General features: G+C 46.6%; 1 protein-coding gene across 1 annotated transcript in view; it reads right to left on the reverse strand.

Moving 5' to 3' along the window:
- The window catches only part of Pou2f3 (POU class 2 homeobox 3), an 86,943-nt gene that overhangs the window by 51,473 nt on the left and 8,203 nt on the right, over nt 1-27,267 (reverse strand). Inside the window, exon 3 of the mRNA XM_059266849.1 lies at nt 1,709-1,743. Within this exon, the coding sequence (XP_059122832.1) occupies nt 1,709-1,743 (35 nt within the window). The remainder of the gene's footprint in view (nt 1-1,708; nt 1,744-27,267) is intronic.

Below are 27,267 nucleotides of genomic sequence, written 5' to 3' on the forward strand. Positions count from 1 at the left end.
TAGAGAGAGTTCGTTGAGACAGTGTCGAACTCTGCACCTCAAACTGGGCTCAAACTCATAACAATCCTCCTGCCTCCCACAGTACTGGCTGTACCAGATGGGGACTCCCATGTCTGCCTGGCTGGAACTTGCTCTCAGATAAGAATCTGTCTCCCATTTAACGACATTGAGCAAGAAGCTAATTCTGCAGTCTTCCTGTCTAGTTAGTCCAGAATTTATTATACTGCATAGGCTGGGAGTCCTTCTTCATAGCTAACCCAGATCTCTCTTCAATGGGGCCTATGTCCCTTAGTCTCCAGGGCAGAGGGAGAGCAATTAGTTTTCATTTGTTGGCAAAATTCTCAGCCTTCCTCATGAACAAAAGCAGATCACTTGCCTGCCTGAGAGGTTTTGGTTTAAGACTCTAGATTATCCTCTTTTTAATCATGAAGGACGCTTCTAGAATGAATAGCCTTTTAAGGAAATGTTTGTAGTAACTTTGGATTCTCTCTTCAGATAAAAGAACACAAGAATACATGCAGTTCGTGTATTATACATTTGACCCAGCTCCTTCCCAGATTTCCACCCAAGCCTGGACTGGGGTATCAGATTATAGGGAAGGAGCCTGGTGATCACGTGAGACCACACACACACACACACACACACACACACACACACACAGAGACCCACATGCACTTAAAGTTAACCAGTTAGAGGCTGGCAGAAACAGGAGCAAACACCCAGGCTTCCTGGCCTTATGTCTGCCCTGAGCCTCACCCTCTAGCTTCCCACCATGGTCAGCAGCCCAGCCTTCTGCTCCCCAGCACACCCTGCCTTCCGTTCCCTATCCCAGGCTTCCCATCAGCTTTTCACCTAGAGGTACATGTCAATTCAACTTTCTCTCTAGCCATTCCCACAGATTTCCCTGCTACCTTCTACTCCATGTGGCTCTGTGCAAAGCCCTTCCAAACTAAGACTAACGTCACCTACTTTGGGTGCCTTCCAAAGCGCCTAAGCCAGTGCCTCCGTTTCCCAAACCTGGTTACACACTCCTGTTTTGAGACAGCTGAGCTTGCTATGTATGACCTTGAATTTCTGATCTTCCATTGTCCTTCTCCGAAGTATGAGGATTTTAGGCATGTGCCATCGTGCCCAGTTTCCTGGATACTGTGGATGGAACCAAAGGCTTCCTGCAGGCTAGGCAACCACTTACCCCACCCACCCCCAGCTGCTTCCCCAGCCCCCAAGTACTCCTGTCTGAATGTGTCTTTCCCTGCTGTGGCCTCTATCATCTTGCTTTCAGTCAAGAGTTTCTTATGGTTAACTTTAAGTGCATGTCTTATGGTTAACTTTAAGTGCATGTGCTTCCGCATTTGTGTGTGTGTGTGTGTGTGTGTGTGTGTGTGTGTGTGTGTGTGTGTGTAGGGTCTCAGATGATCACCAATCAGACAGTCCACATCATAGATCCACTGAGGCTCAATCAAGAGCAGATGTTCTGGAGGTAGTTCTCCCAACTACAGCCAATGTGATCCATCCAAAAGCTGCCCCACTGATCAGAGCTCCCTAGAAGGGAGACTCAAACTCTGGATCGTGGTGGTGGCAAGGAGGATGGACTTGGGGTCCTTTCATGCTGAAAGCTAGATGACTGAGAAAAACCACCAACCAATGCTCTATTTGTCTGACACCCCCAGAATTTCCAGGATGAATGTCTTCTGACCCAAGTTCTTACCTGTCTGTTGAAATCGAGGCCATTTCGGTCATTTCCTGGAAAGAGATAACAGATACAATGTAAGTGTTAGTCCCCAGTGCAATCAGGAGAGCGACAGAAGGAAAAAAGGGTGCTGGGGCGGAGAGCTGACTTGCCTACAGCCATCTTCCTGTTCATCCTGTGTTCCGGAAACATAAAGGGGAAGTCTCCTCCAGAGGAATGAGCAGCCAGGGAAAGATTCACCTTGGAAGGCGGTGGAGGGCTGACTTGCCCAGGGTCACACAGCAAGATAGTCCCTAGGGATAGGTGCTTTATCAAACCAACCAGAGTGCTGAATCTATCACGTAAAGCCTAAAGGTGTTCTGTCCTTTACTGATAAGCAAGAGGGGGCTGATAGGCAGCAGTAAAGGGATTGTCCTAAGGTGACTGACACTACCAGCCCTGCCCTCTGGGCATTATGATGCCTAAATCCTGTCTGGTATACAGCTACCTGTCTTTTTTTTTTTTTTTTGGTTCTTCAAGACAGGGTTTCTCTGTGTAGCTTTGGCACCTTTCCTGGAACTCCCTCTGTAGCCCAGGCTGGCCTTGAATTCACAGAGATCCACCTGCCTCTGCCTCCCAAGTGCTGGGATTAAAGACGTGCGCCACCACCGCCCGGCAGGTATCTGTCTTATCCCGCCAACCCCTTCCCGCTTTGTCCACTTGCATTTCTTGTTGTTTTTTGTTTGTTTGTTTGTTTGTTTGTTTTTCCATCTTGTTTCCTTTCCTTGTTGTTGTTTTAAAATGGTCAAGTGTGACTGGGAGTAGTGGCCCATGCCTTTAATCCCGGTATTTAGGAGGCAGAGACATCGGGATCTCTGAGTTCTTAGGCCAACCTAGTCTACAGAGTGAGTTCCAGGACAGCTGGGGCTACACAGAGAAACCCTGTCACAAAAAAAAACAAACAAACAACAACAACAACAAAAACGGTGGTCACATATAGTCCAGGCCTGTCTCTTCCCTGAGGATGACTTCAAACTCCTTCCTCATCCTCCTACCTCCACCTCCTAAATGCTGGGATTACAGGTATGTGCTACCACATCTAGCCTTTCTCTTTCTTGACAAATGTTACACTGAAAAAGTAAATACATGCTGCACTGAAAAGCTGCTTGGTGCAAAAGCCTAAAATGACGGGAAGATTGCTCTGTAGAGACACAACCACAATTAACATTTGGGGGTATTTTGTAGTATCCCTCCCTCTTCTTTTTCAAAACTTTCTTTTTTTTTAGATTTATTTATTTTTACGTGCATTGGTATTTGGCATGCATGTACGTCTGTGTGAGGGTGTTGGATCCCCTGGAACTAGGGTTACAGACAGGTGTGAGCCGCCATGTGAGTGCTGGGAATTGAACCCATACTCTTAACCGATGAGCCACCTCTCCAGTCCCACCCTGCCCTCTTTTTTGAGGCACAGTCTCATGTAGCCTCAGTTGTCCTTGGTATGTAGCTGAGGTTGACACTGAACTCCTGATCCTCCTGCCCAGGATTTCAGTTTACACTATGCTGTGAATGGAACCTAGGCCTATGTACATACTAATCAATCACCCCATCAACTGGGCCATATCTTCAGCCCATTGTATAACCTTTCTTTCTAGTTTTTCTTGGTGGATGTTTATCATCTGTCTAGACTCTTACCCTTTTTCCAGAGAGTATCGTAAATGTGCTACCTATGGCTATTAGAACTATGATTACGTCTCCTATGTTTGCAAACTTCATTTTAATGGCTACACAGCATACCATAATTTGCTTAAATATATACATACACATTGCTAGATAAACTGCTTCCATTCTTTGTAGTTTTTTGTTTTGTTTTGTTTCTGTTTTTTGAGACAGGTTTCTCTGTGTAGCCCTGGCTGTCCTGGAACTCACTCTATAAACCAGGCTGTCCTTGAATTCACAGAGATCTGCCTTTCTCTGCCTCCCAAGTACTGGGTCTAAAAGTGTGCACCACCACCACCCGGCCTGTAGTTATATTCTTATATTCAGCTATCTCTCAATGGGAGAAGCTTCAATACAACCTTCCTTTGGGCCCTGTGGACTATTGACTCCTTTAGTGCAGGGAAGATTCATATTTGTTAAACACTCCATTGTATGTTCAGCCAACCAAATGGTTCAGTGGGTGTAAGCACCTGCTGCCACGCCTGATCATAATCTGAGTTCATCCCTGGGACCAACATGATAGAAGGAGAAAACCAGCTCCTGTATGCTGTCTTCTGAGGGACTGGAGAGATGTACGGCTATTAAAAACACATGCTGCTTGTTCTTCCAGAGGACCCAAGTTCCGTTCCAAGCACCTACATTGCCTATCATTCCAGCTCCAGGGAGTCAGATACCCATTTCTGGCCAATGCCAGCAACAAACACACACACACACACACACACACACACACACACACACACACACACACAAATCTTTAAAAAAAAAAATGCTGCCCCCTGATCTCCACAAAGTGCCCGTGGCACATGCATACCCCTCATGAATGAATAAATAAATGTTAAAGCCTTTTAAAAAGCTCTGTTCATTTACAGAATAGCACTGGACTTAGAATATAACAGAATCTCAGTGTACTGATGGAATGAACTAATAAGTTCACGGTCACACCTGAGCATGGCATCTAACCCTCCCTTGCCCTCCTTTCTGCAGACCTTTTGTGCTTAGTCTTCTGTGGCTTTCTCCCTCCCTCCCAGGCATCCTGAGTCCTGTTCAGAACCTTCAAATGGGTCCACATGTTACCATGTAACCCTGCACAGCCTCAGTCCCTCTCCCCTTGGGAACGCAGAACCCTCTGGTCATAAGACACACACAGTTCGGCTTCCCACTCATCTGTGTGGTTTCCTGTAAATTTCTTGAGAACGTAACACAAATCAGAGGCTTGAGAAGTGCCTGAGATGCGGCTGGATGTGACCCAAGTGACTTCCCTAGCATCTTAACTTACGCTCCCCTGGGACTCGGGACCAGCACCTTCAGCACCGCCCTCTCTGAGGGTTCCTGAGCTAGCAGGGCAGAGTGGAGAAGAAAGGGCTGAGGACTCAGAGAGAGGGAGGAATAGGAAGAGGTACAAGGTCGCTCGTAACAGAAGACTATGCTAAGAGCAGCTAGGACCATAAATAAATACACAGGAGAGCTAAAAGTCAGAAGAGGCACACACTAACCACTGTGCTTGTGGCATAAACTAAAAGGGAGAGTTACTTTTTTTTCCCCCTGGCTTTTTGAGACAGGGTCTTTCTGTGTAGTCCTGGTATCCTGGAACTCAGGATACTTTTTTTTTTTTTTTTTTTTTTTTTTTTTGGTTTTTCGAGACAGGGTTTCTCTAGCGAGCCTATCCTGGACTAGCTCTGTAGAACAGGCTGGCCTCAAACTCACAGAGATCCACCTGTCTCTGCCTCACGAGTGCTGGGATTACAGGCGTGCGCTACCACCGCCCGACGTATGTTACTTTTATTAAAAAAAAAAAAAAGCCTTGCCAGGTGGTGGTGGCACACGCCTTTAATCCCAGCACTCAGGAGGCAGAAACAGGCAGATCTCTGTGAATTCGAGGCCAGCCTGGTCTACAAAACAAGTTCCAGGACAGCCAGGGTGGTTACACAGGGAAACCCTGTCTCAAAGACAAAACAAAACAAAAACAACAAAATCCTTTAGTCACATTTTAAAGTTGACCTAAAGATTTTTTGTTTTAGATTTGACGAAAGAGCAGGCTGGAGAGATGGCTCAGAGATTAAGAGTACTTGCTGTTTTTTCTATTCCCAGCACCGACATGGTGGCTCACAACCATCCTTAACCTCTAGGTGCTTATATGGTATACATTCATACACATAAAATTTAAAAAAATAGAAGAAGAGGAGGAGGAGGAGAAAAAGATGATGATGATGATGATGATGATGATGATGATGATGATGATGATTTGGCAAAGAGAAACTATGAGGTAAGCTCATTAGGTAAAGGTACCTGCTGCTAAGCCTGATGCCCAGAGTCAGATACATGTGCACCTACACACATACTCACATACACAAAGAAGGATTTGGCATAAGGGCAAACTTGTCAATCCAACAAGTATTAAAGAACACACTGCAGGTGCCAGGCACTAATCTGGGCACAGACTATCATGATAAAGAGGCAAATGTCTCTGGCCTTATGTTGGGATCTCTGGCTAGGTCCCCTGTCTCCAGGGCTGATTGAACAGCTGTCTGGGAGGTCCCGGGGCCAGTCTGGGTCTCCCTGGAAACTGGGCTCCTCCTGGTCCTGATGATGTAGGAGAGAAGTCGATATGGCTAAGCCTGTAGCCACTTTAGTAAGGGCTCAGGTGCTCAGACTGAGTCCTAGTTTGGTCTCTTGGGAGACAAGGCTTTCTGCCTGGCTTCCAGTCTCAGAGAAGGTGCTGGGGACATGTGGAAGTCGAGGCTGAAACACGATGCTGTGGCTCAGTAGAGGCATGAGGTTCATGCCTGATGTGGCCCACCTCTCCAGATCTGGATGAGGAAGCTGCCTCCTCCTTCACTTTCGCCTGCCAAAGTCCCTCCCAGATTCCCCTGGACTTGTTTGATCGGGCAACTCTCCCCTCCCGGTCTCCAAGAAGGCCTGGGAAGTGGCACCTGCGAACTTCAGGCTGTGACCTGGTTCACTGGGGCGCAGCTGCTGCCCCAGTGCTCCAGATTAGGGTGACTGGTAAGTTATTCCTGGCTCCCTTTCACAGAGAAGGGAAGGGCGGTGAGAGTGATGTGCTAAGTACTGGCCTGTGGTCACCAGACTCTTCCCAGGATGCTGTCCATCCCTCCAAGGTGTGGGGCACAGCGCGCGCGCGCGCGGCATTCTTGGAAGGAATCCCAGACTTGTCATCAAAGGGCTGTAGTCCAGGCCCCAAGCTGTGTGAATTCCTTGGCCAAAACAGGGACCAGCCTGAAGCCTTAGGTTTCGCAATGTTAAACAAGGACATATATCATCTCACCCTTCCCAGGGACACAGAGGCCTGAGTAAGATAAAGCTGGAGACTACACAGTTTCCTTTTGGAAGTCCTGGTTTGTCCTAGGCCATTTCCCCATGGGTGGCACCTGTGTTAGAGACTTTGCCCATGCTGACTGGAACACCCTTCTCTACCTAGAAAGCATCTGATGATTATCCTTCAGGCCCCATCAAGTGTCACATCCTCAGCAAGGTAGTCCCAAAGCAAGTGATTTCTCCTCCCGCATCTCCTCGACTTTCATTTACATTTCTTATGGTGCATGCCATAGTGTTCATTTTAATTTTCTTCATTTTCATTTGGTTTTTCTTGGGGGGGGAGAGATTTCATGTATTCCAGGGTGGCCTTGAACTTGGTATATAGCCAAAGGTGATCTTGAACTTTTGATCTTCCTACCTCCACCTCCCTAGAGGATTACAGGCTTGTACTACCATACCTGGTTTATACAGGGCTGGGAATTGAACCCATGGCTTCCACATGCTAGGCAAGCACTCTACTAAATGAGCTACAACCTCAACCCTGTTTACTTATTTTTTTTGAGGCAGAGTCTTACTATATAGTCCAGGCTGTCCTTAAACTCATGATCCTCCTGCCTCCGTCTCCTGAGTGCTAGGATTACAGGTGTATACCACCATACCTGACTGTACCAAAGTTTTTAGAGCCAATGGTCTATGCTTTAGTCTCCCTAATGAATGCATGAGCTCCTGGAGTCCAGGTTTATTATAATCTTCAACTCTGGACCCTGAGTGCTGAACACAGAACGTGGCATGTGGCATGTGTTGAACGACTGTCTTAACTAATCTGAGTTACGGAGACTGTTGTTAAAACTAACCTATCCAGACATAGCATCTCCAAGCTTCAGCACACCTGCAGCCACCTGAGCGCACTTGCGTGAGCGCACACACACACACACACACACACACACACACACACACACACACACAATACAACACACACACTTCTATTTCTAAGCCCCAGCTCCCGCTGGGAGCCTCTTCTGTCACGCGCAGCCAAAAACGTTCCTTTTAGAGTCTATACTGAAGTCCAATATCCAAAGAGAAAACTCCTTTCCATGCTCACACAGCCTCAGAGAACTCGAGTGAGGACAAGAGTTGGGATTTCTATACAATAAAATTGAAGTCTTGACCCAACCCATCTACCAAAGTCAGGGTTTGATACAACAGAAATGACCATTAGACATCAATAAACAGCTTGGGCAAGTAAACAGGGCAGACGCTGTTTGAACTTGGAAGTGATTATTCAAACAGAGGACAATACAAAAAACAAAAACAAAAACAAAAAAACACCGGTGACAGCATTGGCAAGAGGAAACATTGTGGTAGGCTCTAATAGAAGGCCCAAACGAACAAGACAAATAGTAAACGGGAGACAGTAAAATGGGCGTCTTCACAGTTTAAAAAAGTTAATGATATACTCAAAGATGGGGAGGGGGACCAAACCATATATTTAGAAATGGTTTAGATGGTATGTTTTATGTCACTCATTTCTGATTTTTTGTTTTGTTTTGTTTTTTGAGACAGGTTTGTCTGTGTAGCCCTGGTTGTCCTGGAACTCACTCTGTAGACCAGGCCGGCCTTCAACTCACAGGTCCACCTTGAGTGCTAGGATAAAAGGTGTGCGCCACCATGACAGGCATGTAACATAATTTTAACACAGAGACAGACAGACAGACAGTCTCTCTCTCTCTCTCTCTCTCTCTCTCTCTCTCTCTCTCTCTCTCTCTCTCTCAGCTGGGAAATGCCTCAGTGAGTAAAAGCACTTCCTGTATAAGCTTGTCAACTTGAGTTCAATCCCTGAACCTAAAAAAGCCGGATGTGAGGATGGCAAGCATCTGCAGTACCAGCACCCCCAGAGAGATGAGAGATGGAGACAGGAGAATTGAGGGAAGCTTGGGGGCCAGCTGGCCTGGGGTTTGAAGTGCAGAGGCAGAAACAATAAAGACCACCTCAACAAGCGGAGGGTGAGAACCAACTCCAGAGCATTGTCTTCCTACCTCCCACTACGCACTGTGGGATGTGTGAGTCTTCCTTCCCCAATCCCATCGGTAATCAATCAGCCAATCGTTTTTTTTCCTATTTTCTCTTTTTTTTTTTAAATTTATTTTTCTATTATTAGCTTGATACAGTATAAATTCTTATCCTAATTGTGAAATGTTTCATTGAGGCTTGCCCAGTAATTGAGTAAACCCAAAACTTATTATAAGCCACAGCCATCCTTGGGTCCTCCCTGCTACATAGCCTCCCTGGTTCTGTGGGTTGCAGTCTGATTGTTCTTTGCTTTATATCTAGAATTCACTTATGAGTGAGTACATACCATGTTTGTCCTTCTGGGTTTGGGTTACCTCACTCAGGATGATATTTTCTAGTTCCATCCATTTGCCTGCAAATTTCATGATGTCATTGTTTTTCTCTGCTGCATAGTACTCCATTGTGTATATGTACCACATTTTCTTAATCCATTCTTCAGTTGATGGGCATCTAGGTTGTTTCCAGGTTCTAGCTATTACAAATAGCGCTACTATGAACATAGTTGAGCATGTATCTTTGTGGTATGATTGAGCATTCCTTGGATATATGCCCAAGAGTGGTATGGCTGGGTCTTGAGGTAGATCGATTCCCAATTTTCTGAGAAACCGCCATACTGATTTCCACAGTGGTTGTATAAGTTTGCATTCCCACCAACAGTGGAGAAGTGTTCCCTTTGCTCTGCATCCTCTCTAACATTGACTGTTATTAGTATTTTTGATCATAGCCATTCTGGCAGGTGTAAGGCGGTATCTCAGAGTCGTTTTGATTTGCATTTCTCTGATGATTAAGGATGTTGAGCATTTCTTTAAATGTCTTTCAGCCATTTGTGATTCTTCTTTTGAGAATTCTCTGTTTAGCTCTTCAGCCCATTTTTTAATTGGATTGTTCAGTATTGTGATGTCTAGTTTCTTGAGTTCTTTATATACTTTGGAGATCAGTCCTCTGTCAGATGTGGGGTTGGTGAAGGTCTTTTCCCATTCTGTAGGCTGTCTTTTTTCTTATTGACTGTGACTTTTGCCCTACAAAAGCTTCTCAGTTTCAAGAGGTCCCATTTATTAATTGTTGTGCTCAGTGTCTGTGCTGCTGGTGTTATATTTAGGAAGTGATCTCCTGTGCCAACGTGTTCAAGAGTACTTCCTACTTTCTCTTCTATTAAGTTTAGTGTAACTGGATTTATGTTGAGGTCTTTGATCCACTTGGACTTGAGTTTTGTGCATGGGGACAGATATGGATCTATTTGTAATCTTTTACATATTGACGTCCAGTTATGCCATACAGTTATGCCGGCAACATTTGTTGAAGATACTTTCTTTTTTTCCATTGTATAGTTTTGGCTTCTTTGTCAAAAATCAGGTGTTCATATGTGCGTGGATTAATGTCAGGGTCTTCAATTCTATTCCATTGGTCTGTATGTCAGTTTTTATACCAGTACCAAGCTGTTTTTATTACTATAGCTCTATAGTAGAGCTTGATGTCAGGGATGGTAATGCCTCCAGAGGTTGCTTTATTATACAGGATTCTTTTAGCTATTCTGTGTCTTTTGTTTTTCCATATGAAGTTGAGTATTTTTCTTTCCAAGTCTGTGAAGAATTGTGTTGGGATTTTGATGGGGATTGCATTGAATCTGTAGATTGCTTTTGGTAAGATTGCCATTTTTACTATGTTAATCCTACCTATCCATGAGCATGGGAGATCCTTCCATTTTCTGATATCTTCTTCAATTTCTTTCTTTACAGATTTAAAGTTCTTATCAAAAAGATCCTTCACTTGTTTAGTTAGTGTTATCCCAAGGTATTTTATATTATTTGTGGCTATTGTAAAGGGTGATGTTTCTCTGAGTTCTTTCTCAGCCCTTTTATGTCAATCATTTTTAAAATTAGTAAACCACAGGTTTATTCCAATTGGGAAATTGTTTTAACAAACAAACCGAAAATCTGCTTTTCTATCCAGCGTGGACAGTCAGTGAAAGCAGTCAAATTGAACAGATACACCCCACTTTTACAATGCAGATCCTGATACAGACTTTTGTCAACAATCCTAGTAGCCAGTGTCAAACTAGAGCCAAGGGTAGAAATAATCACAACTGATACACCCTGCAATTAAAAACTCAAGTGGCATATTTTAAGATCCTTGACCACCAAAACCACCACAAGAATTAAAATGAGGGCTCAATTTGTTAAGTGTAATAAATGATAATTGTGCTTGAAAAGGAAAATGTCTTTTACGTTTTAAAGATGCATACTCCCACACTTAGAGCTGAGAGTTTACAATGTCTGTAATTTACAAGAAAATATTCCAGCAACAGGAATGGCGGGAATTCCACAGCAGCTGAGAGTGAGTGTTGAGTGCAGGGGGGCTGACTGGGTTAGCCTCTGCTTTTTGTGTTTTTGAAAGGATACACAATAATAAAAAAATGTTACAAAAGTAAATGAAACTAAATAAAATAAGACAGAAACAAATGGCTGGAGCAACCGGGACAAAATGCTTAGGAAAGTACTCTCCCGCTGAGTTACAGCCCCAGTTTTCTCTCCCTAGATATCTTGGCTGATTTGTCTTGATGTGCCCATCTGAGGAATGGGTTATAGTCAGAATCTAACCAAGGAGCTTTTAGGAACTTCATCTGCTACAGACAGGACATCTCTGGGAATAGATCAGTAGGTCTAATACAAGTATCTCTAGGACACAGAATTGAACCTCAAGTATAGGAAGTATAAAGTTTGTAGATCAGGATGGTCTCAACTTTGTGGCAATCCTCCTGCTTCTGCCCCCAAGTGCTGGCACTACAGGTGTGTGTTACCAAGCCTGGCTTAAAGCTGTATAAAGAACTACTATTCCCATTTTTGACGACTGGGAAGATTCACCTACTAAAAAGCCCATGGTTCAGGCTAAGGGTTAAGCTGAAATAGACCATTGATTACTCCTTTGGGCTCCGTATTTCACTATGACCACTACTTTGCTTGACAATATTTGTAAAGATGGGCTCAGGAACTCTGACATGCATGGTGGCTCATGCTTTAATCCCTGAACTCAAGAGGCAGAGGCAGACAGGCCTCTGTGAGTTCAAGGTCAGCCTAGTCTACATAGTGAATTCCTTGACAGCCAGAGATACATAGTGAGACCCTGTCTCAAAGCCGGGAGGGGGTTTTGGGAGATGGCTCAGTGGGTAAAATCACAAGCCACACAAGCCTGACAACCTGAGTTCAATCCCCAGAGCCACGTAAAAAGCTGGATGCAGTGGTATGCATCTGTACTCTAAGTACTCTTATGATGAGAGCGGACAGGGATAGAAGAATCACTGAGAAACTATTATGCTATTAGCCTGGTATACACTACATAGCAAATACAAGAGAGACCTGGCCTCAGCCAGGTAGAAAGCAAGAAGTGATTCCTGAAAGTTGTCCTCTGACCTTCACATGCACCATGGCACACACATGCATACCCCACGCCACAATCAATACATTAAAAAAAAGACGGTAAAAAGATATTTCATACTTGATTGCATCATGATAAATCAGTATCAATTTGACTAAGCATAGATGAATAAATAGCAATTATATCTTTAAAAAATACAGAGTATGGTGGCTGGAGAAATGGTTCAGTGGTTAAGAGCACTTGTTCCTCTTGTAGAAGAACCTAGGTTCTGTTTCCAGCTCCCACATGGTGGCTCACAACCATCCATGACTCCAGTTCTAAGATATCTGATGCCTTTTTCTGACTTCTGAGGTCACCAAGCATGAACATGGTATACATACACATACTAATATAAAGTAATCATAGACATAAAATAAATAAGTCTGAAAAAACACAGATAAGCCGGACAGTGGTGGCACATGCCTTTAATCCCAGTACTCAGGAGGCAGAGCCAGGTGGATTTCTGTGAGTTCGAGGCCAGCCTGGTCTACAGAGTGAGTTCCAAGGCAGGCTCCAAAGCTACACAGAGAAACCCTGTCTCGAAAAAACCAAAAAAAAAAAAAAAAAAAGAAAGAAAGAAAAGAAAAACAAAAATACAGATAAGGGGCCAGTGTGTTGGCTAAGTAGGTAAAGACCCTTGCCACAAAGCCTGAGACCTACGTTTAATCCCACGATTTGCATGGTGAAAGGAGAAAACCGATTCCTGCAAGTTGACTTTTGACCTCCACACAAGTGTCAGGGCAAGCATCCCTTTCCAAAATAATCATAAATAAATATATAAATAAATAAATAAATAAATAAATAAATAAATAAATAAAATAACAATGAGTTTCTAAAAAGTAAAAGTAAATTAAAATAATAGTAAAATACAGATGAGCCAGGTATGGTGGTACAGGCCTATATAATTCCAGGACTTCAGAGGTGGATACATGAGGATCAGGAATTTAAGGTCATCCTCAGCTATGTAGCAAGTCTGAGACCAGCTTGGGCTATATGGGACTATTTCACACACACACACACACACACACACACACACACACACACACAGAGAGAGAGAGAGAGAGAGAGAGAGAGAGAGAGAGAGAGAGAGAGAGAAGGTAATTCTTCAACTATTTTTCTCTTGTCCATATGACTAAAATTTTTTTAATTATTATTATTTTATGTGTATTGGTGTTTGGCCTGCATGTCTGTGTGAGGGTGTTGGATTCCACGGAACAGGAGTTACAGACAGTTGTGAGCTGCCATGTGGGTGCTGGGAATTGAACCTGGGTCCTCTGGAAGAGCAACAATGCTCTTAATCATTGAGCCATCCCTCCAGCCCTGACTAAACTTTTTTTTTTTTTAAGTAAAAGTTGAAAACCGACTCCACGAGGGGACACCTAAAGCTGCTGCAGCAGCTCAGACACAAGTGATGAAAGCAGCTGCTCTTTTCTGTCCTTCCCCAAGTCTGGTGTGGAAGAGAGGCAAGCTTAGCCAGACCCAACCGAAGAGAACGAGGGTCTGTAGGGCTTATGGGAAAGCGGGCCTCACCTTGGGGTAAAGGGGAATTCTGTTGGAATTATCCACGGGAGAGCCCGCAGTGGCTGTGGCCCTGGGGACACCTGAGCCGACATCACTGATTTATCAAAGGGCTATCAGATGATCTCTACAGTTCTCTCCCTCTCAAAAGTCCCGGGATGGAATGCGGTGGATCAAAAGGTATAAGGGCCCTTTCTTCCCCTCTCCCTGGTCCTCCCTGTGCCTCTTGAGATGCAGTGAGGCTCGCCTGCCTCCTTCAGTTTGTTGTTCACACAAACAGAAGATTAGTGACGGAAGGAAGGGGGGGGAGGGGCAGAGAGGTCTCCCAAAGCTTGTCCAGAACCTCCTGTTTGTGACCTTAGGGATGAGTGCGGGACATCTATGCTAAACTGTTAAGGGCCACCTTCTGGGTCTCTGCAAGCTTCTTTTAGCTTTTAGTCTTTATGAATCTGTGGCCTAGGAGGTCTCCACAGAGAGGAAACAAGAGGTGAGGCAAACTTGTTGGAACCTTGGCTCTTGGGCCTGCCAGGATCCCAGGGGGATTACCCAGGTAGATTTTGGGCTTTAGGGAAGATGAGGTTGATTATTTACTTCACTTTACAAAGGAAGACGCTGAGTCTCAAGTATCCCTGAAACAATCTTCCAACTCTCAAGTCCGAGATACGTGTAGACATAACGTGAGTGAATTTACAGCCCAGCCCAGCCTGCTCAGGAAACAGTCCACTGGGTTGGCTGGTGGGTCATTGCACCCACAGTGACAGAAGCTTTAAAGTGTTGGCATGTGTTGGGAATGATCCCCAAGGGAAGACCAAAGCTCTAGTTCTCTGACCCTAATGTGGTGTGACTTCCCACTCTAGTACAATTCCATTGCCAACAGCACAAACTCAGAGAATGTCTGAGCATTCATTTAAGGTTCAGCTTAGCTTCCCAACTCTAAAATCACCTTGGTCCTACCTGCTACCCAAGACCTCATCTCTACCAAGAAGCTCTCAACAGAGTAAGATGGCAGAGGCCACAGTTGAAGGCATTGGGGTTCAATAAGAAGCCAGCATCCTAGCGTACAGAGTACAGGTGATCAAAACAGGGCAAAAGGCACATTGAATTCTTGAGTTCCAGAATTCTAAGTAGATTCCCCTTAGGCCAGGGTGGTCATAACACCCCACAGATGAGAAGAAACCAAAGGGTCAGAATGCAGGAGGTGTGAGTTGTGGGGCAGCTCCTGCTTCTAGCTCTCCGCCCCTTGGTATCTGATGAACACTAGGCCAGCAAGTGAGCTGTGCTGCCTGCCAGGCCTCCCCAACACCAGGAGTTGGGCCCTGAAGAGGGCCTGCTCTCCCACCTCTGAACGGAGAGAGCTGACACCCAGACTGATGGGCCTCCTGCTTTGCATGGCCTTGGCAGCCATGGGATGTGACTTTGCCTGGGGAACAATTCTCTGGGTGAGGGAGGTGGAAGCCTAAACCAAGAACTGTTCCAGCAGGATTTTTCACTTCTGCCTGGTAAACAATGCGAGGAGCACTCAGCGACGAGACTGGGCCTCTCCCATTTCTGGATGGTTCTCAGCAGCTCTTCCCCAAGTATAACCCCAGTAGGACTTGCAGTGACACTATAGGACAATTTGACAAATTGCTGGTACTTCTTAAGCTAGCAATTATGAAGGTAGGCCCTTGGAAAGTTATTCGGTCACAAAACACACACACACACACACACACACACACACACAAATAAATAACTAATTCCACCAGTGAACTAGAAAGTATGGCCCCCTTTTAAGGTTTTGTCCTGAGAACACATTGTGAATGGGCTGTGGGCTGTAGGGTCATTTTCAAGGCTGCTTTGCATTTACTGGATGTACTGCAAATGTTCATCATCCTAGTCTTCAATCTCCTCTTGACATGAAAATGAAAAGTTTCTAGGAGCTGGAGAGATGGCTCAGTACTTAAGAGCACTCCTTGATCCTCTAGGACCCAAGTTCAAGTCTCAGCACCTACATCTGGTAGCTCACAACCACCTGTGACTCCAGGTCCAGGGGGATCTGAGGACACCTGCTATCACATGCATATACACACACACACACAGACACATATACATAATTAAAAATAACAAATACAAAAGTTTCTAACAGCATTCCTGCCACCTTCTCTTTAGGAGGAGATGTCTAGAAGGAACCGAAGGAGAACCTTTGAAGCTGCTTGAAGAGCAGAAGCCAGGATGAACTGAGAGAAGAGTACTGTCTTAGGAGTTAGGAGGTATAAGTTTCAATTCTCCACTTGTTGTGTATCCCTGGTCCAGTCAGGGTGTAGATGGTGATAAAACGTTCTCCACATGCCCGTAATCATGTACACAGTGCCCAGGGCTGACATCACTAATGAATTTTAGCACCCTTATCCTTTTTCCTAAAATCAATACCACGTGGCAACCACTGATGGTCAGAACCAGCACTTTTAAAAGGAGCTACTCACTGCTTTAGGACTGCCTGACCTCTCAAGTTTCCTTCAGAATCTCATCAGTGTGTGGACTTGGGGCTTTTTCACAATTTAAAATACCCATTTCTCTAGTCTAAAGATGTGAACAATAGAACTCAAAGACTTCAATAGACATGGCCTATTGAGCTATCTGATGTGCGTTCTCTGTGTGCGTGTTCATAAGGTCAAACCTGAAGCCTGCTAGGCATGTGTTGTGGTGCAAACCTAATATCCTAGCACTCAGAAGGTGGAGGCAGGAGGATCAGATGTTCAAGGCCAGCCTTGACTACATAGAGAGTTCAAGGCCAGCCTAGGCTTTTAAGACCCTATCTCAAAAAGAAAAAAGGGAATCTGAAGTCTACTCATCAGTTCCTTTCTCCCAAAGGTCAAGAGCCTGAGGTGATGCCATAGGCACAAAGGAGCTTTGCTGGACCCTGCCAAACCGAAGCACAGTATCCTCCCTGCTCCCCACTGCGAGTGTTCATGTCGTTCATTGACAAAGGAAATCCATCTCACCAGTCTTCTGATACCTTAGGAACTATAATCCCCATTCCTTCTCCATCTGGGCTACGGATAGGGATTTCTGGGGCACCCATGCATTGCCCCGGATCTCTTCTTGGTGAAACACAACACTGATGCTGAAATCATTAGTAGAAAGAATCCAATTGGGCAAGATGGTCAAGGGCCAAGATGAAGGAACATCCTGAGCTCAGAAAGGATCTAGGGTCTCAGTTCCCTGATGCAAGGAAGTAGGACCCAGCAATCTAAGATTTCTTATCAAAATCTATACTCAGAGTCTCCTGACCCTGGAAAAACAGTAAAGTCTGTGTTCAAAGGCAGTTAAAGATGCTCTGTGAAAGAGACCTCTATTATAGCCATATTCAATATGCACACATCAATACAGCACACTGAATATGATTTTTTTTTTAATCAGAGGAGACCATAGAGGCATGATGTCTGTCATCTGTGTGTTCAGGAGGTCAGAACTGATACCTGCGGGGCAACACCTGCCTGTAATCCCAGCACTTTGGACATAGAAGTAAGAAGGACAGGAGTTCAAGGCCAGCCTTGGATACTTAGCAAGTTCTGAGACAGACTCTAAATCCTAAACTTGTCATTTATAAGTAAGGACAATAAGTCCTAGAGAGGCTAGACTTGTCATTTACAGGTAAGGACACTAAATCCTAGAGAAGTTAGTGACCCATTATCCAAATGCCACCATATTACTGCCAAGTTAAACTTCATTTGGAGTGGCTGCAGTAACTCCAGAAGGCAAAAGAGAGAAGCCTTAGCTTTTCTAGAATTTTAAATAGCATTTAGTCTTGTTGAATTTCCCATCTCTCAGCTCTTTCCTCAGATCCCTCCCTTCTTCTTGCCCCTATTTCCTGAGAGATGGAGACACACTTGAGCTAAGACCAACACAGTCCTCACAAGGGCATGTACACACACACACAGACACACATGCGCGCACGCGCGCGCGCGCGCACGCGCACACACACACACACACACACACACACACACTCCATTTGACCACCCAACAGTCACTAGAGCATGGTTCTAGCTCCAGAGTCCTGGATCACAGAGCAGCTTGACTAGGAGACAGAGTCCATGCTTCTAATAGAGGTCGCCTGGATTGGCTATTAGGTCACCTGTACCCATGCATGGACACTTTGTCCTCCAGGGATGAATACTAACAAATGACATTATTAACTGGCAAACATTGTTCTAAGTGTTTTACAAACAAACTTTGATCCTCACAAAGACTCTGTGAGGTAGATACTATTACTAACCCCATTTTATAGATGAGAAAAATGAGCAGAAAGCCTTTAAATAATGAGCAATGAGCAGTAAGCCTGTAACTAATGACCCTGAGGTCAGAGGAGGCTGGAGAGCAGCAGAGTCCTTCCTGAGCCATTCACATCATTCAAAGAGCCTGGAAAACATTGGGGTGTGCACACCCTTCCAGTGGGTTAGAGCTGACCATGGCTAGAGAGAACTTCAAGTTCGCCATTCTTCCCCCGAGACACAAACACAGCCTCAAAGAGGGGCAATCCCTGTTTTGATGGTGTAGTGGGAAAGATGAGTCCAGAATTCAGCTGTCCTCTCATCTCCTTGGGCCAACAAACTACAGAGACTGTTGCTCAGACAATAAAAACCCAGACATGACCAGTCCTGAAGCCATCAGAGGAAAGAAGGTCAGAACCCAGAACTACTACAGTTCAGTGGTCCTGACCCTTGAGCTCAGGCCACCAAGAGGGTACAGGAGGGGATAGAGACCTAGTCTGTCTGGCTAGGTAGTCAGAACATCCACAGGCAGGTTCCCAGGGTCTGGGGCAATAGGCCGCCAGGGAGTTAGCAAGCATTGGGCACGCCTCCCTTTGATAACTTTGAGCCCTTGAGCCAACATTTGCTAGCCAGCTTAACCCCTTTTGTCCACGCTTCCCTCCTCAAGAAACCCTTAATCAGCCTCATTTGAATTTCAAATGACCTCTCCCTTCTCCCCCTCCCCACCCCAACAGGCTTTGAGGCAGGGATATGGAAATTCACCCTGCAGTATGGAAATCATCACCCTATGCAAATGATGAGTGGGACCCCATTGTCATAGCAACCACCCGGTTTCCTCTCCTCTCTGTACCTCTTCTGGGCTCCCAGGTTTGACTTTTTCTATTCTCTTCCCAGCCTGAACAAGGGTGGGGAGTGGACAAGCCCACTGTTGGGGGCCTTGTTGGAACTGACAGCAGGCAGGTGGGGCATCCATACCTGAGGTCACCTGCTGGGTCAGACCTGCCAGGCCACCTGCTCTAGAGCAAACTTGGACCAGGCACACCCAGGCAAGGCCAACCACTGTTTTTTCTGGGATAAGCCAAGGATTGGGTAGGTATTTGTGGGGGGGAGGGGTAGAAGGGGAGGGGAGAGGTTCTAGATTCTAGGGGACACAGTGAAACCCCCCAGAAATGGACTCAGGAGAGGGTGGGGGAGCCATTGTTGTAGTGGTAGGAGATGAAAGACCTTGCATGGAACCTATATGTAAAACACCATGCAAATGAGCGCCTATTATTGTTTGAGTCAACAACAGTGTTTCACTGGTGCTTTTTGGGAGATGCCCACAGCTCTGTTTCCCAGGCGCCTGCCTTGGCACAAAGGCCTCCCCTCCCTGCCCTTAACCCATGACCCCCCACCAGTGAGCTCACGGGTCTCTGGAGAACTCAGGAGGGGCACTTTGAACTGCTGGTGGCTGAAGTCCCTAAGTATACAATCTAGCCACCTTAGAGGAGGACCATGGTCATACTTTAATCCTGCCCTGCTCTTCCCTGGACATTTAAGACTCACATAAGGGAAAACTTAGTCCCAGCTGGGATGATTTCATATAGCTCCCCTGTAAGTACACTCAGCTCTGAATCGGTGCCTGTGTCCCCCAAACCAGAGGGTGTTGGGAAAAGGAATGAGAGAGAAGCAGGGCCTCCTCATCCCTTTCTGTTCTTGTCCTTGGCAGGGCCCCATTCCATAGCAAATGGCTTAGAAATGGGACTCATTAGTAGGTGCTGCCTGAAACTCCCTGGTCCCTGCTGCCCCATCTTCATCTGTTTCTTGAGGAGGAGGGTTTTGCTAAAGGATAAAGGCCCAGGATGCTGCAGTGGCCTGGACACACTGCTCAGGACCCAATCTCCCTGTGTGCCCGAGACAAGGTGCCATGCATTTCAGGAATATACTGACCCCTGTCTCCTGCTGGAGCCCCCACATCACCCACCCATGTCTGCCATCTCTGGATCAAGGCCATAGGAAGATGTGTCCAGGTTCCAGTGTACCCACTGTTCAAGGGGGTCAAAGGCAAGGTATATCCTTCTACCAATCACAAAGTGTTCCTAAGCAGTGGGGCCCACCAGCCAAGGCTGGTCCGCAGACTTGCATTAAGAAGGCCTGTGGTCAGGTACAAACTGCAAGAGTAAGACCTTAGAAATGCTAGTAGCACACCAAGGGGCTTCCTGTTGACATGGGTGTAGAGCTGTTTGGACGCTGCTGAAAAAGGTCTTCTTAGGTCAGACCCCAGTGTCTCACCCAGTGGCACCACAACACAGCAGGACTGGATACTGATCTGTGACAGACTGGAAAAACAAATGCTCCTCCATTTGGGACTGTTTGGGAAACAGGAATATACTCAGAGGCAAGGAAGGGAAGCCAGGTGGTAAAGACGGCTCACATGTGCCCTGTCTCTGTCCTCAACCTGCTGGACAATTATGCTGGAAAGGAAGGAAGCCATTGCCTTAAACAGACCTCCACGAGGAAGAGAGTGGTGTAGGTAGGACCACCAGTTGCTCATGGCTTGTTCAAGCCTTGGCTACCCCCGCCTTGGCTACCCCCGCACCCCACGGATGAGCAGTTCTATCGCTGGAAGTCATTCAGGGCATGAGCTACCACTGGGGCTGTTCTATTTGCTACAATTCTCCAAGGGCTGGAGGCCAGTAGGCAAATCCAGGCACTGTAGACCACTTCTCCTGAGACCTTCAGCAAACAGAGTCACAGTTGGAAGCCTGGGTGGTGAATCACTACCTTCTAATTTCCCTGTCACAGAAACCGGAAACAAGGTGAGATGGGAGACACTCTGAAGCTAGCCAAAACAAGAGGCTACAGCACAGGAGTTGTCCATGAGGGGAATTAGGAACTTCAGACACTGAAATCAACTCCTATATGAACAAGGAGCCAAGAGAAAGTTTGGATTTTTTTTTGGGGGGGGGGGGTCCAGACAAGGGTTTCTCTGCGTAGCCCTGGCTCTCCTGGAACTCTCTCTATAGACCAGGCTGGCCTCAAACTCAGAGATTTACCTGTCTCTGGATTAAAGGTGTTTGCCACCATCACCCGGTGGGTTTGGCTTTTCTTAGGAATGGAAAACAAGTGAGCAACAAGGAGAATAGGAACTCTCCTTAACAGGGGCTCTCACTTTCCAAGGACGGTTTCCAGTGTTTACAGAGGGCACCAGAGGCACAGTAAGAGGTCCTCTGAGAATCCTAATGCTGTCAGGAACCCATCCTGGTTCTGCAGAAGTGAGGATGGGAGGGATGGACCTGAGAAAGACTGAGGCTCAGCCCTAGAGACCAGCTACACCCTTCCCATTGCTTTATTTTTGCAGATGTCCCCCCCCCCCATTCCCATCACCACAAGGAAACTGAAGTCCCAGGCACTTTCCCCATGTCTCTCGATAATAGCACGCTTCCTAATTACCGACGGTGTGATGGACAGTGTTTTTGTGGTGGTGTGGCCTTTTCAAGGTGTGTTCACACCCACTCTCATTTAGTCATAAGCAGGCAGGACGTGTGTGCACACGCGCTCACACACGAGTCTCCTTAGAACAGGTGTCAAGGGGAGCCTCTTTACACACAGTCCCAGAGTCTCACCTGATCCTCAAGCACCTCTGGGTTTCTCCTGCCCTTCCAGCTTTTGAAAGACCAGTTTACTAACATAGGAACTGACAGCTACCTTCATCTCCCACAGCCTCCTGCCTAGTCTTCCCTGGAACCTCACCTCTTGGTGGCAATCCTCAGCTTAGTTCCCCAGGAACTCGGGAGGGTGGATATCTGTGTGAGTTCCAGGAAGGAGCAGACCTCTACCCAAGAGGGAACTAGTCAGTCCTGGGGCATCACTACTCTTCCTCAAAGGCCTGAGGAGACCACTAATCTCTCTACGCCTTACTGGTCCTCTCCTGGACAGACATGCCCATCATGTTTAAAGCCATACTGGAAGTTCTTTGGGCCACCAGACAACTGAGTCTTCTGGGTGGTTCTAGATCACAGACAGACGTTAGTCATCCAGTCTCACAGATAAGACAAGGATGTCTCAACTGGGAGGGATGAATGACAAAGCCCAGTACCCTCCCTCCCCTCCAGTGTGATGAATACTGATTCCCAAAGGAGGAGGAGGGGAGTGTTCTTTCCCAGGCTAGACCCTCACTGCTCACCAGCAGAAGCAGCTGACCCTCCTCTTTCCCTCTGACCCCCAGTGTGCTGGCTAGTCTTATGTCAACTTGACACAAACTAGAGTCATCTGAAAGTAAGAAGCCTCAACTGAGAAAAGCCTTTCCAAAAGATCCAGCTGCATTTTCTTAATTAGAGATTGATGGGGGAGCGGGGAGGGCCTAGCCCATTATGGGTGAGGTCACCCCTGGGCTGGTGGTCGTGGGTTCTATAAGAAAACAGGATGAGCAAAGCCATGTGAACAAGCCAGGAAGCAGCACCCCTCCATGGCCTCTGCATCAGCTCCTGCCTCCAGGTTCCTGCACTGTTTGAGTTCCTGTCCTGGCTTCCTTCAGTGATTGAACATCAATATGGACATTTAAGCTGAAATAAACCCTTTCCTCCTCAACTTGCCTTTGTTTTCATCGCAGCAATGGAAACCCTAACTAAGACATCCAGCAAGCACTCTTTGGCTCCAGGAAGGGCTTTGTGTCTTGGGTTGGAATAATCTTCCTTCTGGTCCTGCAAGACCGCCTTTCCTGATTCAGACAATTGCTGTGATGCTGCCAATCCTCTGGTTTTCCATGGTGGGTGGCCCTTGGTTTTCCTTCCCTCTAGCATCTATGAGTAGAAAGTCACTAGAAAAGTCCAAACTGGCCGCCGGGCAGTGGTGGTGCACGCCTTTAATCCCAGCACTCGGGAGGCAGAGCCACGCGGATCTCTGTGAGTTTGAGGCCAGCCTGGTCGACAGAGTGAGTTCCAGGAAAGGCGCCAAAGCTACACACAGAGAAACCCTGTCTCGGGGGGAAAAAAAAAAAAAAAAAAGAAAAGAAAGAAAGAAAGAAAGAAAGAAAGAAAGAAAGAAAGAAAAAAAGAAGAAAAAGAAAAGTCCAAATGAGTCTGTCATGTGCTGCGTACCTTGAGACCTTGGGAACCTCAGCTAACACTCTTTCCCATCCCCAGTTTAAATTTCCCACCTGCAAAGTAGGATAATGACACCCACTCTCAGTGCCTGTGTTCCAGAATGTGCTCACAGCTCGTAAACAGACCCCACTTATCACGGCTGTCCACAGCGCCAGGAATCCTTGTCCTTGAAGGAAAGCTCCCTGGGGGCAGGGACTCCGGAGCCCAGCATAGGCTGCAAAGTGGAGGTCACAGTGGTCGTGGACTGCCAGCTAGGCCAGAGATAGGATGGGAGTCCACACAGAACACGATGGGAGGCAGCAGAGGAGCAGTGCTGGCTGGGGAGACTTGGGAGGAAGTGGGCTGTGAGCAGAACTCGCTGGGAGACCTACATGCACCTGAGAGAGGTGCAAACAGGCGGGAAAGCATGCTGAAAGCAGACGTTACATGCCAGCCTTCCCAGACGATCTAGTCCAAAGCCTTCCTTTGTAAAGAAGAAACTGAAGGTCCGTGTAGGAATGTTGGCCAAATATGCAGTCAGTTCATGGCAGAGCCAGGATGAAAAGCTCGAGGTATCACACAGCGTGAGTCCCATTCTGGCTTCCAAACAAATTAATTTTCCCCTCTCAGGCACAACTTCCTTGTTGGGGAAAATTGGGCTAATCACGGCTATGAGATGATGTCTGAGCTTTTACATGTGGCCAGGCAGGAGGGGGCATATGTCGTGATGGGCCTTTCCTTCCTTCCTCCTGAAACCTTGGTTTTTGTCTTTCTTCTCTCCTGTTTGAGGCTACAAGTGATCATCATGGCCAAAAGCCCCAAGGGTCAGCTGTGCTGGTGTTGGGGGCTGTCAGTTATAGCCCGAGGGCTTTTGAAATGTGGGTAAGGTTATTTTTTTTTATTATTTTTTTAATTCACTTTATGTGTGAATGTTATGTCTGTGTGTGTGTGTGTGTGTGTGTGTGTGTGTGTGTGTGTGTGTACCATGCGTACATGCTTGGTGCCCTCAGAAGTCAGAAGAGGGCATCAGATCCTCTGGAACTGGAGTTTCAGATGGTTGTGAACCACCATGTGGGTGCTGGGAATTGAACTGACATCCTCCGGAAGAGCAGTCAGTGCTCTTAACCACTGCACCATCTCTCCAGCCCTGGTAAGACTATATTTTTATTCAACTGTTTTGTTGAGAGGAGGAGATGAGATCTGAGACAGAGAGCCTGCCTGAAGAGCTAGTTGAGCTACATGAGATTTAGGCCAGTCTGATGGCCTCAAAACCAAGCAGACAGACAGACAGCTGGCTTGGTAAAGTGCTCCACTGGGACTGGAATTCAATCCCTGGAACCTCTGTAATAAAACATTGTGGCTGGGCTGGAGAGATGGCTCAGAGGTAAAGAGCATTGACTGCTCTTCCAGAGGTCCTGAGTTCAATTCCCAGCAACCACATGGTGGCTCACAACCATCTGTAATGAGATCTGGTGCCCTCTTCTGGCCTGTAGTCATACATGCTGTACACATAATAAATAAATAAATAAATCTTAAACAAAATAACCCAAAAAAACATTGTGGCATGCTTTTGTAATCCTAGAGCTGGGGCAGAGGTGTGGACAGGAAGAGCCTAGGGACTTGCTGGCTGGCTAGCCTAGCCAATTAAGCAAGCCAGTGAGAGACCCTATATTAAAACACGGTGGTTGGTAGCTGAGGAAAGATGTGTCCTCTGGGCTCCATGGGCTTGCATTTGCAAGCGTGCACACATGGCTAGGATGGCTAGGGGTACAGGTCAATGGGAGAGCACTTGCTTAGCATGCCTGAGACTCTAGGTTCAATTCCCAGTACTGCAAGATAAATAAAACAGAGTGAAGGTAAAGTAACAGCCGGGAGGGAGTAATAGGAATTAACAATGGCTGGCAGCTAGTGGAGGAGGTAGGCTTCAATACCTGCTGTGGGAAGGGAGTTTAGTGGGGGTGTGGAGACAGGGGTCCAGAGTCTTCCTTGGTTGCCAGCAAAAAGGAGAATCTAGGTCCTGAGCATTTTGTTCTCCGCTGTGCAGAAAGGGGGAAGGACCCTGAGAAAGCGCTCCAAGGATTTCCCGCCAACTCCGAGTGGACCCGACAACTCTCTTCCTTTTCCCGGCTCCCAACCCCAATGCCCCAGGGGTTTCACACAATACTATGGGTGCTCTCCAGTATACAGGGGGTTTTCTAGGTCATCTTTGCTTATAGTTCCTTTAAAACCCAGAGACAAACCACCCATTAACTCATGCCCTGCTGGGGAGGTGAATGTGTCTTTTAAAAATTCAAAGGGAACCATTAAACTAAGTTGGTAACCATTGTAACTGGTAATAAGCTTTCCACCGTTTAAAAAAAAAAGAGTCAGAAAGACTTTCCAGGAAGTTTGGTTGCTCTAATTGGCTACTTCATTTTCCTTGCCCTTAATTTAGGATCACCTAAGCATTAAGCCTACCACTGAGCAAAGCCCCCAAGGGGCTTACGGAAGAGCAGGAAAGCTCTGGAGAGGTGGAAGACCTCAGTTTGATTCCCAGTGCCAAAACTCCAGCTCCAGGGGATCTGACACCTTCTCCTGACCTCCACAGGCACCAGGCACTTTTAATTGCACTTTTTGTGATGCAAAAAGACAGTGGCGCATGCCTTTAATCCCAGCACTCAGTAGATAGTGGCAAGGGGATCTGTGAGTTCAAGGGCATCCTAGTCTACACATCTAGTCACAGAACAGCCAGAGCTGCATGGTGAGAACTTGTCTCAAATAAATAAAACAAAAACAACGACAAGACAGTGGTGAAGGATTTTAGACTGATTTTAGATTTTAGACTCAGCTGACTGTCTTGTCCCTGTGACAAGGATAAATGATCAAATCAGGTAGCTAGTAAGTGGTTCTTGAAAAGTTTCCGTACCCCCATATTAAGCTGCTCCGCCAACGCAGTAAATAACATCAGGCCAAATTAATAAGTCCAGGTTTAATCTGAGCAAAACAAAAAAAAGAGGAGAAGCCATGAAGGGAAACCACGAGGGGAAGTCTGTGAGACGGATCTTAAACACCCTCCCTCTCGGGGTGGAGCCGCTGCTTGGTGGGCTTTCTCAGGGGCAGGGTCTGGGGAGAGTGAGAGATGGAGCTTCCACCTAAGCATCCCAGACTCCTGGGGTCTATGGCACCGGTAGGGCTCCCACCTAGACAGTTCTGTTTGTAGCTTTTTCTTGGTGCGGAGGGAGAGGCAGGAACTCAGTTTGTAGCCCAGGCTGGCCTGGAACTCCTTATAGTCAGGACTGGGCTTGAACTCTCCGACTGTCAACGCGCTCTCATCCCAGCCTCTGAGTGTTGGTTACAGAAAAGCAGCACCCTGCCTGGCTTGTTTGCCAGCTTTTTATCGCAGGTCTGTTTGAAACCATGCCCTTCAAAGGTCTACCTCCTGAAGAGGCAAGAGTCAAGTGAGGTTGGCAGCATGTCAGGATGGATTCTGACAGTCCTAGTTCATCCCCGGATTCTCTCTCCCTTAATCCTCTTACTACACAGCTCCCATAGTCCCATATCGGAGGTTAGAATTTGCCCAGGCAACACATAGCACATTGGACTTCCTGGCCTCCTCCTACAGTGGAAGCCCCACCTTCCTGGCTCATTGTCAGGGTTCGGGGTCTTACTCTGACTCCTCACACTGATCCCCAACTTGGTCAGGATAACTGACAGCAAAGCCCAGTTCCATCAATAAGGGTGGTCTTTTTCCAATGGGGACACTGCTTAACTGTGTCCAGGCCAATGGAGCCTGGGGGAGCAGAGCTGGTTCCAGGAAAAGGACAGTTTCTCTAGAACCACGGCTCTGGACTCCACTCTTCTCTAGGGTAGAGGATTAGTACATGCACAGCCCCCAGCACCTTCAGCAGAGTTCATCTCAGCTTCTTGAGAGGGAAGGAAATTAAGAACGATTACCCTTCTCCACCAACAAACTGACCCAAGTCAGGCTTGATAATGAAGCAGGCCTGTAATGTCAGCTGAAGCTGAGATAGGAGGATTGTAAGTTGGGGGCCAGCCTGGGCTACAGAGCAAGTTCAAGGACAACTTAGCAAAACACTGTGTAAAAACAAATAAACAGATAATAGCAGTGAGTAAGGCGAGGAATATAGCCAGTGGTAGAGTGCTTGGTTACTATGCATAGGTACCTAAGTTCCATCACCAGTATGGTGGTGGGGTGAACAACGCCCTGAAAAATGGATGCAACTAGTCCACACGCTTTAGTCCAACTGCTCCACATAAAGCGAACATACAGACGGTTGTAGCTGTACATGCATTGCTA

This window comes from Peromyscus eremicus, chromosome 7 (genome assembly GCF_949786415.1).
Source record: "Peromyscus eremicus chromosome 7, PerEre_H2_v1, whole genome shotgun sequence".
Taxonomy (NCBI): Eukaryota; Metazoa; Chordata; class Mammalia; order Rodentia; family Cricetidae; genus Peromyscus; species Peromyscus eremicus.